Genomic DNA, 14,054 nt, shown 5'->3' with positions numbered 1-14,054 from the left:
TAAGCACCCAAGGACACTACATCATACCAATTGCTGTTAATAAAACAAGATCGTGTGCTTGTAAATTAAAGTATTTGCTTCTTTGACTAGTGAATCTGGATTTTTTTATTATTATTATTTATTACTTTTTCGAAAAAAAATGGGTCGGTCGGGCGATGGGAAACTAAACATTTTATTGGGATGGCCAAAAGATTATTTGAGTCAAAAGCTAAAAACTTGATCGAATTTGTTTGGTTGAAAACTGAAATTGTTCATGTCAGCGACCAAAAGCTTTCATCTTCTTTCAACGAACGATAACCAACCAATAACAACAGTGCCCTTTTGATGAGAGGAAGGAGCAGGTCAATTTCAGTGGAAGGAATTATTCTACAAGTTCCTTCTTTGGAACCACGGTTTTCTATTTTTATCGATCTGTGTTCATGTTATTTCCAAGCGGTAGAAAGCTTCACGGTGCAGGTGGATATTCAGTTGACGCCCAACATTTGGTTTAATTGTTCAGTTTTAGTTTGCTCAAGAATTAACCTTGTAGTTTCTCTTAATTGCAGTATATAACAATCAACTTTTTTCGTTTTGTCTGTTTTGTACGCTAAGAAACAGGTGAATTGTTTGTTTGTTTGCTTACAAGCAAGTGCTTTCACGCCTTTCCCGGGCTAATTGTTTTACGAAGTGCCTTGATAGGTTTAAGAAAATTTTGCCCTCTATGTTATAAACACGTAATCACAATGAGTCCTCGTAGAATCAAGGATTAATTTTCACTTGCATTTTCAAAGTTTTTCCAAATTGCCCTCGTCGCTGCGCGACTCGGGCAATTTGGAAAAACTTTGAAAATACAAGTGAAAATTAATCCTTAATTCTACTCGGCCTCATGCTATTACATATACATAACAGATCATTACAAAGTTTATTTATTTATTTATTTATTTATTTATTTATTTATTTATTTATTTATATACATTATTTAAACAGAAATTCCAGTTCAGCGTAGCTGGTTTAAATGGAGATCTGTATAAAATAATAAGAATAAATAATCAAATATAGAAATGAAAGCAAAAAATCATTCAAAGAGTTCATGAAGGTGAGAAATTAACTAAGGTGTAGGGTCAAAGTAGGGTCAGGATATCTAGAAAAAAATTGCAAAATTTGGCAGCCAGTCGTGAGTCAATTGGTCAGGTTCCCGCTTGGGAGTCTTTTTGAGTTCATCTATTTTTCTAACTTAAAAAAAGTAAAAAAAATAAAAAAAAAGTAGCTAAGTATGATTTATAAATGACTCAAATTTCTGCAAGGCTGATCGGACCGCGTAAAAAACTTAACACGACAGCGACCCGATCAGCCTTGCAAAAATTTGAGTCATTTTTATTTTTGGCTATTTAGATTTTTTACAGATCCTGCGTATACTTGTAGCATTTTCGTTTGCGGTCCCTTGCTTATTGTTTACTTTAATGATTTATAGTATTCGCATACAAGCCGTAACAAGAGTTGTCTCGCCTACTCAACCTCGTTCCCAGGTCCTTCCTGTGGTGTTTGCTTTGAGAGAGGTAGGCAACTGTAGTTCTTTGATAATTTTTTCGAGTTTGAATTCCATAATTATTCAGCTTTTCCAAATGAGTAGTTAATTGGGATATCAAGTTCTTCAAAGCGTCTGCGTAAAAGAGTGTAATTACCACTAATGTTGGTTAATCCACCTGCTGCATGTTTAGCATGTTTAAAACTGTACTTTAAGTCTCCAGTAAGTGTTTTATTGACGCCGCGTTAATGAGGCGACGAAACGTTTACGGCGGCGAAAAGTTGACAACCGTCTATAAACTAAATAAAAACACCGACTGAGACTTGGGCATAGTCGAACGCAAAGTAATTTATCCCTACTTTGATCGGTCTTAGTATGGGTCTTAAAGATTTAACCAATGACGCGGGCGAACTTTCAATAACTCAAACAGTCTCGGTTTTTTCCCCGGAAAGTTCGAGTTATCACAATATCAGTTTGGTGTCTGATTGCATTTCACGCTTAATGGAGATCCTGATCGGTTCATGTAATGTGTGTGCAAACGTGGCTATCACATTTGAAAGAAAAAAGACCCTGTAAATTGTAGAAATACTCTCGCAGTTATTTACGCAACTTAAGCAGTTGCGAAAAGAAAGCTTGAAAAAAATTCAGGCTTGAACAGGATTTGAATCAATGACCTCTGCGATGCCGGTGCAGTGCTCTACTAAATGAGCTATCAGGCCAACTGAGAACTGGTCATATTGCGAGTCCACAATAGATAACTGCGAGAGTCTTTTTGCTATTTAATCTTTCACCCGCAGTTCAAAATTTATGTTTTAAAAAATTACATTCAAAGACCTTGTAAAGAAGAAATTACAGGTGAAACGCCACTAATTTTTATCTAGTTTGTTTTTACCTGCTGATGTCACGGATCATGATATCAATAGGACATTTAAAACAGCTTTCAATCATTATTTATATTGCATTAAAAATATTTTATCTTAACTGAATGGCGTGTTATGATTGGTCGAAAGCCGTGTTGCTGGACGGGGCCAATGTACTATGGCCGATTATCTTCCAGACGAAACAAGCATTATCTCCCGCTCCGTATTTCGGTAAAATAGATAAAAACAGTCGTACATTTTGGTTGAACTCAAAACAGTAAAGCGGAAACACTAGCTTACGGTCGTCTTCTTGGCAAACTTTAATTGCGGAGAAACACGAGGATTTTTTGTTTACCTCTTTCATCGGTCATTTTGTCATTGAATACGGCCTTAACATTTATCAATGTCCACTTCGGAGAATAAGATTGGGTTAAAATGACCGTATTGTGCCTGTTCATACTGCTGAATCATAGGGAAAGTTCTTAAAAAATGTGAGCAGAAAACAAAAAGGAAGAAGAATTGCATATATTCTGTAACCATCACAGAGGAGAATTTTAACCCAGACGTTAACCTTCTGTCGCGTAAGGTGGTTCCAAAGTCTTGGACTAAGCGTGGATTAAACAATATTTTTCTGTGGTCCTGTTTATTACACCGTACCAGTTAGCCTTAGCTTTTCATTTGATTTTGAGGGGGAGAATCGTAATTCGGGTCGGACACTCGTGCGATAAAAGCTATTAACTTGAGCAAAAACTTCCTGTCTATCCTTTGACGTGAAAAGCGGAGGAGCAAGCAGCTGTTATAGCAGAATATTGATTGATTGTCTTAATATAGCGTCACAAGCTAGTTTCATTAATTAAAAAAACATCTAATTAGCGTTTTTACAACTAGTTGGGACCAAATTTGCCAGTTTGAAGCTATATTTATTACATCTTATTCGCAGCAATTTTTCTCTCTCAGTTTATTAATTGCTTCGCGAAAGTACCTTGCGCCTTATTGAGTTTCAGGGCAACTATTAGTTGACTTTGTAATTTGCCGAGCCTATTATTGAGCCTAAATTTGTAGTTTTTAAAGTAAGAGTGAAAGGACATAAAGTCTTGTCATGCCACGATCCTTTCAAACATGACAAACGCTGTTAATTCATGCTTTGGAAACTTCCTTCAATAAAATTGCAGAAGTAGGTAATTGGTTTCTAATAAAAAGTGACTTACATTTGTTTGCAGCTGTATGATTTGGCTTTCAACAAAGAAGCTATTTCTTTTTGTGTCCCTGAATTTTCCAATTCATTCCTTTTTCAAATTATGTCAAAACGCCGTAAATTCACGTTGAGAAAATTTCCTTCAAGGAATTGCCTTAAATTGTGGAAGTTAATGATTTTCTAACATGATAAAAGAAAGAAGTTTAAATTTATCTGAAACAATTTTTTGTAAATAAATCATACTTTTTAACGATAGCCCTTTCGTGCATCATTCCTTTATTTTCCCGCCACTTAAGTTCACGTTTTTCCTTTCTCCTATCGTGAAAAGCATCATTTATTCATGTTGTACAAAATTTCTTGCGTAAAAATGCCTAAAAGCGCGTAATTGATTATCTATTACAGAAGTCAAAATTTTAAAATTTAAAATGCGATATGAAAAAGTGCGCCATTTCACTGCAACCACATGCAGCGCACTTTATTTAAAATTTATGTATTTTATAAACGGCTGTAGACGCTTGAAGAAAAAGGACACCAAACCAATATAAATTGTCGACGATTTCATCTGTTTGCAATGTGTTAAACAATGACACTGACAAATTTATCTTAATTTGACTTTTAATTCCAGTTTTAAACAATAGCCAAAGCGCATGTTCTTTAATGCTAACATTCGCGTGGCGCTCTATTGGTAATTTATTAAAGCCTTGTTTGCATGTGAAATCGTACATCTTGCTGAGCCACACAGGAAGTGGTTCAATCTATCGAGTGGGGCGCGACAGAAGAGCACACAGCAATGTTTCCTACTCTGTTTCAAATCACTCTTTGTACTGCAATTTTGCTCGTACACCTCTCTTCTGGGAGAAAGCTTTTAACAGAGGTAAGACTGACGAGATAATTTTATCATAAGTTTCACAGTGAGTCATCTCATTTTAACGTTAACTCCTTTGGTCTTAATTTTTCTGGTTCCGCTCTTTGTTAATGTAAGCGTGTTTGAGGATCGCAAAACTTTTCAGTTTAGAAAAGTTTCTAAGCGAGAAACTAATGGTTAAATTGAAGCGTAAAATGCTAAAAAGGAGGCGACGCTAGAAAATTTTTTTTCTCCTTTTTCTGACAAAAATCACTATCATGTATTGTCTATGGCACGTTACAGAGTGTTAAAAATGAGCGGCATTCTTTCCCGAAAGTAAAGTAGCCATGGAGAGCACATTAAAAAGGGAATATTGGAGTGACAGAAATTCGAATTTTTACTAAGTATAAACAAAAGACTGTTGTTATTTCATATGACGAATTATCTCGGAGTTGGATGGGCATTCAAACATTTGAGATAAAGTTTTTTTCCTTGAATCACTTTCAGACATATGAGATAACGGATTCACGCTGGAACAAACAATGCTTTGTCAAACACTTGGCATCATTAGTGATGAAAGCTGGCAGCGCGTGGCGCGTGGGATGATGCTACTATCATCCGCGCTAATTCAATGTGGTTCACTGTTTCACCTCTCGAGATCAACCACGACGTTTTCAGGGGAATGACGCGAAAGACAGCCTCGAAAATACTTCTTCGTTTTTGACAAAAAGATCTAAATAAATTCTAACAAGAGAGAAAACACAATCTAAAACGTAGTGTAAAGTTTGCGTTGTTAGCTTTAACTGAACGCGACGGCGGCTGGGAACATTTAGAGAAAATTCTCGGAAAATGGTAATACTGAAGTCTTTATATATTGCACTGGACCCCGTTCATACGACCACCTTTGGGCCGTGAAAATGTGGCCGTAATAACGTTGTGATCGAATAACGAGGTTGTGAAACTAAGGACATGGAATTTCAACTCGTTCGTGGCACAAAAAGGCGGTCGTAATAACGAGGAGGTTGTAAGGCGGAGTTCGAATGTATGTGAATTTGTAGTAATTGCGATAATGCTTGTTTTCCAAAGGTTAAAGAGGAGGACATCCGGGAATGGAACGCCTTGAGCCAAAGAGAGGCATTCTTACGATTGAGAAGGCCTGGGTACCAACGTTCATATGAACACAAGAGAGGTACACAGCTGTCTGTTAATTTAGAAACATACTCGCATAGATTCATGGCGCAGTTAACTTATTTGGAAATTCGTAAGAGCAAAAACCATTAAAACATGATTTACAATTTGGATAACAACCAAACGCAACGACGGGGATTGTCAAAGCGGACTGAATAAGTTAACGAAAGCTTAAGAGCTTTCTTTTTGTTTGAATTACGACAGCAAAATCACGTTCTCAAATCATGTTGTAAACTACAATATACGTTACCTGTTGAAGTGTAAAATAATAACGCACATATGGCGCTTCATTTTGCAGGGAACGAGCAGCCTCCCGAAATTCCTTGCCGACTGTCTCCCGAAGTTGTTCAAGTTGAGCCTGAAGTCACAGGTTTAAGGAATTATCCTCAGTTTATCGAAGTAAACCGTTGTAAAGGTGCTTGTGGCTTACCTCTTGTGATACAGCAATGTAAACCCACTTCAAAGCTGATAAGGAATGTCACAGTGTCTTCTCAAGATGGCAAGGAGTATGTGCGTGACGTAGAGGAGCACGTGGCTTGCGCGTGCACTTGTCAAGTCACGTGCAATGAAAATCAAAGCCTTGATGACAACGGTTGTAAATGCACGTGCAAAGATGAGTGCGTAAATGGAGAAATGCAAAATCCGGACACGTGCGAATGTGTAGGATAACAATTAAGAAAAGAAATATTAGTAGCTGGATGTTAATAAATAGCGAATAGGTTGATTGCACGTTACTTCATGGCGGCCATGTTGGTGGTATGGAACGAAAAGATTCTTCTTCTCTGGGAGTTAACTTCCATTTTTAGGCAAACTATGGGTGCTTTTTCTTTTGGGAGAATCCAAAAACGGATTTTTGATCTCGAGTCTTTCGGATCATGGTACATCATAAGAACCAATGAATCCTTGCCCGGAGTGGATTCGTCGGTTCCTTTGATTTACCATGATCCGAATGATCTGAGATCAAAAATCCGTTTTTGGATTCTCCCAAAAAGAACGCACCCTATGTGAACAAATTTTCTTTTCTTTTGACCACCAACATGGCGGCAATGCAATCCACCTATATGATATAGTTAAAGAATTAAGATAAAACAGTGAATAGAAAAATGTTTTTGTGTAGCTTATTTTAGACGCAACTGAATTTTTTAATAAGTTGTTATAGTTATATACAGAATTGTTCAGATACCAGGAAAAACAATGAAATAAAACGAAATGATTGAGACAATTAATCTTCCAACTGAGGCGCATATGAACATTTTTTTCCGAGTTCACTATATCACTCATCATTTCCTCTGCTCACGCACGCTTAGGTTGCTAATTGAAGAATCTGTTAATCCAAACTAAAAGAAGATCGTTGTTTGAGAGTGTGCCTTTTGCGCATGCACTCGCCCCAGTCCGTTAATTAAATTACCGTTAACTTGGGATGCCAAAATTTTCGAATGGAAACTCCGGAAATGTTCCGTGTCAAATGGAAAGACTTTTCTCCATTTGGTCCAAACTTGCAGTCTCAGTGGAAGAGCAAATAGCGATCGTGATGGCGCAATTGTAGCACAAGAAGACAGCAAAGTGAACAAAGTGGAGTACCCCTATAGAGTGTTTTCATTCACGTGACTACCGGCCATATTGGTTTACTGAAACAAAAGGAAGTATTTGCATAAAAATAGAGTTCAATTCCCAGAAGTTTAGTTTGGGACACCAACATGGCCGCCGTGACGTCATGTGAAAACACCCCATATTAAGATCGTCTGTTTGTTCCGAGAAATTACCGTTTGATCCGAGCTGACCCACACGTTCCGTTTCTATTTCAATCCGGTTGAACCGAAATTTTCGCCCAAACGGAAAGCGTCTCCGTTGAGCCGCAGCAGCTTTCACATCTTTAACTTCGAGAATACAGTCTTGAACTGTATAGTGCATAGTATGGCACCCCCGGGGGGTATTCCTCGGAATTCCTGTTTGGGGTGTGCCGCCCGGTTCTCCAAATCCTGACCCTATTTCAGACCAAAACATGCCATTTTCCACACCCGTTTTCAGACCTGGCTTGTAGCGTAAATAAGCTTCGCATCAGTGCCGAAGTCAAGAGAATTGGTAAAATTCACCCGAAAATTTAGCTCGAATGATATATTTTGGATACTTCTCTTTCTCTTCTATTCATTTGGAGCTGAAATGACAAATACCGTTTATACGCCCTCGTGATTCCCTTAAAAACCACACCCGATTTCAGACCGTAATTGTCAAAATCTCTACCCGTTTTCAGACCAAAACGGCTCAAAAACAATACCCTTTGGGGCCGCACATACCTATATAGCTTATATAGGGGAATTCCCACCCCCCCCCCCCCCGGTACTAAATACAACTCCCTTTAATACGGACAATCTCGGGACCGCGTGTTACTGTCCTTAATAGCGAGAGTCCGTATTAGCGGGAATTTATTTCAGTCAAACATCCATTTTTTTTTCGGGGATCTAGCTGGTGTCCGTGTTATCGGGGTGTCTGTAATGCCGAGGTGTCCGCAAGACAAGAGTTGACTATAGGGGCCTGGCCAACTGAGGCATGAGAGTAGGCAGGGTTCAAAGTTCAAGATCTTCAGATTGTGTGACCCATATCACGCACATCGCGTGCAAATCATAACACTTTTATAACCAATGACAAACCACCAACCTTACTATTGCTTAACTTTTCCCGGAGTGGAACCATTTTGACAGTGCTGAAACTAAAATTAAGTAGTTTTTCTGGTGCAAGATATTCTCCCAGACGCCTCAGTAAATTAAAGATATCACGTGATCTTGTCAAATCCTTGTCAGTTTGGTTTATTTACACGTAAAGCGACGTCTGGCGCGTGCATTTCTACTACACGAGATTCGGGCAATGAGAAGTGTTCAGAACATGCAGTTTGTTTGTGCGTTATGTGCCCCGGGGGGGAGGGGGTACTCCAAAAAAAAATTGGGTAGGGGTGTGCGGCCCGCTTCCCAAAACCCTTACCCTATTTATGACCAAAACAGCCGAAAAACCATACCCTTTGGCGCCGCACATACCTATACAGCCCATACAAGGGAGTACCCCCCCCCCCCCCCTGGGGTTGTGTGATCCTCTGTATTCAAAAGTTCGATCCAGGACAATGCTTACGGATATGGCGCGGGTTACACACACAAGCATGAAATGACATCCCCTCCTTTTTTTAAAATTTATTTGTCTATTTTTTTTTTCAAACTACTGCTAGAATTACTGCTAGAAAAGAAAACAAAAAGACTGTTAGCATTTAATTTCAGTTTCAGTTTATTGTTTTGCCATAAAAAAAAGCGTACAAATGCAAATTATTATTATTTAAACACTAATGGCGAGGAAGCCCATGGGAAGCCACCGGGCTTATAAGGAATGGGCTCCCTCAGTATCTTTTGTGCTGATTTCCTTTTGTATTTTTTATATAGTTGCAAACAAATTCACGCGATAACACACCTTAACGGCTGCATACAAAATGCCTCTAAAATCAAAATCGCCCTAAGCGAACACGCTGCCATTTGGCTCGCACTGACAAGAGTTGTCGTTCCATTTTTCTCCGTGCACAGTACAATGCTTAGGCGCAGTGTTGCACTCACACCGACAAGACGGTTCAACCCAATGTTTGTTATCCTCATTTTTACATTTGCTTTCATTTTCAATACACTCGCATGTACACCTCTCCTCATTGTATCGTCTTCTCTCGCCGCACGGCTTCTTTTTGCATGCGCAGGAACAGGCTGTGTGATTAGGCATAGAAATCGTGAGTTCCATATCACTGACAATATCCTTAACTGGGAATGCCACGCTCTCCTGGTCTGTTACGTTGCAGTGCGCCAAATCTATTGGAACATAAAAGCATTTGGATCATAGATATATACGGAATACCAAAGAGATACAGGTACGTGCGTTAGTTTATCAACAGTTCTGACTGCAACACTGTGCTGTCAGCGGTATGTCTTGCAAGTGCTTAGCTGCTGCGCCCGTTTTTGCCTGTTTTTAGTTGTCCGCCATTTTTAGTTCGTTGACACGTACTTCAAGTTTGTAGTTATCGCTGTCCATCGCATCCTTGCTGGGTTTTTTTTATACGGTCTGAACAATTGTTATCTCAGGACTCAGGAAGTAAGGAGTATCTGCTACAGCAGTGAATAAACCACATTTGGAACCGTTCTGTAATTTCTGGTTATTTGGTAGCAAATCTTCTCGTCATGTAGGCCGGACGAGAGGCCAGCTACAACAGCATATACCCAAACTGGTCCCTAAACTGAAAAAAATGTTGATTTTGCGCAAAAAAGTCAAGTACTGTGAATTACCAAAATCACGTCTCTCAGAAAATTTTTACTTCTTCCTGTGATCACGCAAGCTGAAAAAAATTCGGGGAAAAAACTCGACCAAGGAAAGTAAGAAGGAATTCGTCGAATTTTTTTCCGGCCGTTTTGACTTTTCCCTCGTCCATGGGTCTCCATGGATGGTTTCCACATAGTCTCCCTGAAATTGTACTGTATTTCGCACCCACTTACCGGAAATTACATTGCATCCCCCTGCACAGCGGTGTAGCTCAACAAAACTCGGCCAGTAAAATCGTCCCCGGATGCCTGGCTCTTCCACTTTGACAATGCTGGGGTACGGTCGACAAAACTTCGGCTCCAATTTTACGATTACTGTATTGAAGAGACACAGGAAGAGAGTGAAATACTTAGTAATTGTTCCACTCGAGCTTGATGGATATGAGATGATAGATAGCCAGCTCGGCGCTACGCGCCTCGTTGGCTAAAAAAATCTCAAATCCATCAAGCGCGAGTGGAGTATGTTATTTTATTAACAGCAATTATGGCTAGATCTTGCTGATTTCGCTTTACAAGAACAACCAGAAGACAATTTAATGGTCGCTATATTTCTGGGGCATGGTATAATGGCTCCTATACCATGGCCGCTAAGCCAATCAAATCCTTGGAATAGGAGTTTTTAATATCATTGTTCATATTTATGGGGAGAATAGTGAATTAATGCGAAATAGTGTCTGTTCGCGGAGAAGAGAATTGTCTAAAGTAAAAAACACGGAATAATGCGACTGAATTCACATTTTTTTTAAACAAAACCCCTTGCATACTGAAATGATTTAAAATATAATTAGGCCAGTAAGGAACTCAGCGGCCGGTATAAAATATTTTACCAAGAAATGAATGAAAAATCCAGCTTACCTTTCTCTCGAGAATCTATCTCGCCAAGCAATCGCTTGCTTTTTTCCCTCAATTTAAAATCGTTTGATTCCTTCCCTCTTGTATCCAGGCCTACCATAACGCCATCGATGTCACCACCAAAGTTCTAGGTTTGAAAAAATTGATTTGGCTTGATATCTGTTGATACATTGATTCACTGATAGAAAGCGCCTTGGTTTGAATTCATGGATCCCAAATGCTTTATGGTCAAATCTTTAACTTTTTTAAGCCCCGATACTTCTCTCTTGTATTTCTTATGTTCATCATCATCATAACGCGGTTTAAGGTTTAGCCGAAAATAACCATTCTTTAAAGATGCGATGCACAAACCCTCAACCAATCTTAAAGGGGAAGTATCATGGGGTTTTTGACCTCTTTTGTTAAAAATGGTGAAATAAGACCTTCACATAGCTACAAAATAATTCTACAACAACGAGAGCAGAGGAAGCAAGTCAATTCTTGAAAGGAACAACTCGTACTCTGCTCAAGCGCAATTTGGAAACAAAAATACGAAAACTTGAAAAACATTAGCCTAATATTTTTCAAGTTTTAATCCATTCCGACCTACTCTGTCTCTGGCCAGAGGCACTAATCGACAGTTTTATTGCACTGGGTTGATAATTTATAACAAAACTAGACAATTATTTTTTGTTTCTGTTGTCAGACAAACATTTTTGGGTTTTGAAATGACATCATATTTTCGTGATACTTCCCCTTTAATGACCCTTAATATACATCCTACAGTCAAAGGTCTCCTTGAGACCACTCTCGTATACCGTAAGCGACCAGCTCTAGTTACGACCACCATTGTGAAACCCCGTTTGAACTGTCACTTAAGCTGTAATCAAAAGCTCTCATAATCGATTCCTCCCATAAGCCACCCCGACCACTTTTGGGAATTACCAACTGGTCTTTTCCTTTGTTTTTAAGCTCTCGTAAGCGACTGACTCAAAGATTCTGATGCGTATTACGGCATAAGTGTACACTTCGTGATCACATTTACAGTAATATAGCACTGCCTAATAAAGTTCGTAGATAAAGACCTCGAATCTAAAATTCGAGATGATTTACGGCTGGATCAAGAGTGTTACCCTGAGACCGCGAGGTAGAAAGCTTTATGCTAAAAGCTCTAGTAAGTGACCAGCTTCTATTGTTTCAGCTTTTGGTCGCTTACGAGATTGCATTCTTGTAAGCGACCAGCTGTAGTTACGACCAGTTTTTCCAATTCCCGAGGTGGTCGCTTACGAGAGCTTCGGCTGTAGTAATATATAATATTCAAAGATTAAGGAGTGCGTTCGATGATCTCGATCCCAGGCTCTCTCTCCTTTGTCAAGTTGATGATGTCACCCCCCCCCCCCCCCCCACTGCAAAATCTGCGGGGGGATGCCAGACACGCGTCCCAAGATCCATTCATTGGTTGATTGATTGTCCCATACAATCTCGACTCCAATCTGTATTGGAAGTACGTTCTTTCTACCTCGAACGCAATTAACCTCTAAAAGACGTTTTGTTTATGAAACATTTGGACGTTAAATTAATGGAAGCCACATAGTTATTTCTACCGATAAAGTAAGGGCGTGTCCGTTAAACTAAAAACGAGTAAACATTCGGTTGTAAACCTCTCAAAAAAGAATAAACGTAAACGTATAAAAGAAAGGGGCCGGCCCTATTAGTTAGTTATGAATAATTCATTCGTAAGCCATTCATTTGATTCATCAAAACATAAATTCTGAGCTAGCGCTCAAAAGGGATCTCATTTATCGCAGCAACATATTTCAGCGTTAAGCATTTTTTGTGTCCTAACTTTCACTCGCGGAACATTTTAAGGCGAGAATCGAATGCTCTAAGATAACTACACCTGCAATTTTATTCTTTTTTTCTTTGCCTAAGAATATACACAGTCTTTCGCTATTCCAGACTTGTAATCTTTGCGCACTACAGCAGAGAAATTCTGAAAAAGTGATAAGTTGAATACGGGTCACATTTTGGGATTTCATCCACAGACTCAAAGTTAGAACCACATTGTACAGCATACTGTAAACAGCACCACAGGAATGTACTGCTCAGTAGCTTTCATTTGAATGGTCACATTTTTGGATTTCATCCACAGACTCAAAAGTTGATTAGAATCATCTTGTTAGCGCAATAAACAGTACCAAAGAAAAGTACTGCTCAGTAGCTTTCATTTGAATGGCCACACATTAGGATTTCATCCAGACTATAATGTTTCAACCATCCAGTTGTACAACACAATAAACAGCATACTTTCAAGTATTGCACAGTAAACTTTTAGTAAAATAGTCACACTTGAGAAATTCCTACACCAAACTACAGTTTCAACAATGCACTTGTACAATGTTACAATAGTCTCTCAATGTTTTTCATTTTGCCGGTGAATTAGGCCATAGAACGCCGTTGAGATCAAATTCAAATCAATTGCTTGTATGCTAGAAGAGGATGTCATAAGCAAACTCTATGTCAAATAATAATATTGAAATTCAGTCACTCGCCACTTACAACGCCTTACAAGTTTTCCTTCCTACCTTTAAGTTAGTCTTTGGCCTGACGAGACGTGCAGAGATCGTAGCAGGAGTCGCCAAAATTGACAACAAAATGGAGTACAAACTCAGCAAATTTACAACCGCCGCCATTTGTGCTGTCGTGAATTAGTTCCCGTGCTGTGTGAAGGCTGTTTAAACACAAAACAAAGTTGACTGATATATATTGGTGAATCTGCGGAAACGCAGATGGTTAATAAAAGAAATATTTTTGTAAAATTAGCATGTATATTCGGCATGAATTATTATATAGATCTGATAATTCGGAGTACCTCCCATGTTTTTTTTTTTAAACAAAACGACCCTATTTTAAATACGCTTAATACTAGCGACCGCGGTTTCACCTATTTTTAATGTCACTTTGAGCGAAAAAAAACATATTTATATTGATGGAATTTTAAATTATAGTACAACTTTGTTAAAAAATAACCCTACTAGGGGACTCTGGAAAATATGGAGACGGAAAGGCTGATGCGGACGGCGGATGGCGGATGACGGATGGCGGATCGGCGGATGGCGGATGGCGGATGGGGCTTTTTTAAAAAAAAGAAAAAAGAACGAAAGAAAGAAAATAGGAAGACGATACTGTTAAATTTATTGGTTAATTGTCACCTTTTAAGAAATGCTAGCTTTGCCTATTTTTTTTTTTTTAATTTCAATTAATTTATATCTTATTGTCAGTCAAACCGCGAAAA

The 14,054-nt window shown here is 38.8% G+C and overlaps 2 protein-coding genes across 2 annotated transcripts; one reads left to right on the top strand and one right to left on the bottom strand.

The window, feature by feature from the left end:
• Positions 1-4,245: 4,245 nt before the first annotated feature.
• Positions 4,246-6,817, top strand: LOC146451924 (uncharacterized). The gene is made up of 3 exons (XM_085098327.1): positions 4,246-4,433; positions 5,490-5,592; positions 5,890-6,817. The coding sequence occupies exons 1-3, from the start codon at positions 4,350-4,352 to the stop codon at positions 6,258-6,260; spliced, it is 558 nt and encodes a 185-aa protein (XP_084954453.1). The 5' UTR covers positions 4,246-4,349; the 3' UTR covers positions 6,261-6,817.
• A 2,020-nt stretch (positions 6,818-8,837) lies between these two features.
• On the bottom strand, positions 8,838-13,490 carry LOC146451923 (vascular endothelial growth factor A-A-like). The gene is made up of 4 exons (XM_085098325.1): positions 13,345-13,490; positions 10,784-10,907; positions 10,103-10,243; positions 8,838-9,424 (listed from the first exon to the last, which is right to left on the bottom strand). Exons 1-4 carry the CDS (start codon positions 13,450-13,452, stop codon positions 9,084-9,086), a joined length of 714 nt encoding a protein of 237 aa, XP_084954451.1. The 5' UTR covers positions 13,453-13,490; the 3' UTR covers positions 8,838-9,083.
• Between the last annotated feature and the right edge of the window lie 564 nt (positions 13,491-14,054).

Source organism: Pavona decussata, unplaced genomic scaffold, assembly GCF_977016875.1.
Source record: "Pavona decussata unplaced genomic scaffold, jaPavDecu1.1 SCAFFOLD_381, whole genome shotgun sequence".
In the NCBI taxonomy this organism is placed as follows: domain Eukaryota; kingdom Metazoa; phylum Cnidaria; class Anthozoa; order Scleractinia; family Agariciidae; genus Pavona; species Pavona decussata.
The sequence above is the reverse complement of the archived record's forward strand: the minus strand, read 5'-3'. Positions and strand labels throughout refer to the sequence as shown.

Coding starts and splice junctions, on each gene's coding strand:
- LOC146451924 (XM_085098327.1), top strand. CDS start 4,350: ATGTTTCCTACTCTGTTTCAAATCACTCTTTGTACTGCAATTTTGCTC. Junction 4,434..5,489: donor GGAGAAAGCTTTTAACAGAG/GTAAGACTGACG, acceptor TGTTTTCCAAAG/GTTAAAGAGGAGGACATCCG. Junction 5,593..5,889: donor TTCATATGAACACAAGAGAG/GTACACAGCTGT, acceptor TTCATTTTGCAG/GGAACGAGCAGCCTCCCGAA.
- LOC146451923 (XM_085098325.1), bottom strand. CDS start 13,452: ATGGCGGCGGTTGTAAATTTGCTGAGTTTGTACTCCATTTTGTTGTCA. Junction 10,244..10,783: donor GATAGATTCTCGAGAGAAAG/GTAAGCTGGATT, acceptor TCTTCAATACAG/TAATCGTAAAATTGGAGCCG. Junction 9,425..10,102: donor GGGATGCAATGTAATTTCCG/GTAAGTGGGTGC, acceptor ATGTTCCAATAG/ATTTGGCGCACTGCAACGTA.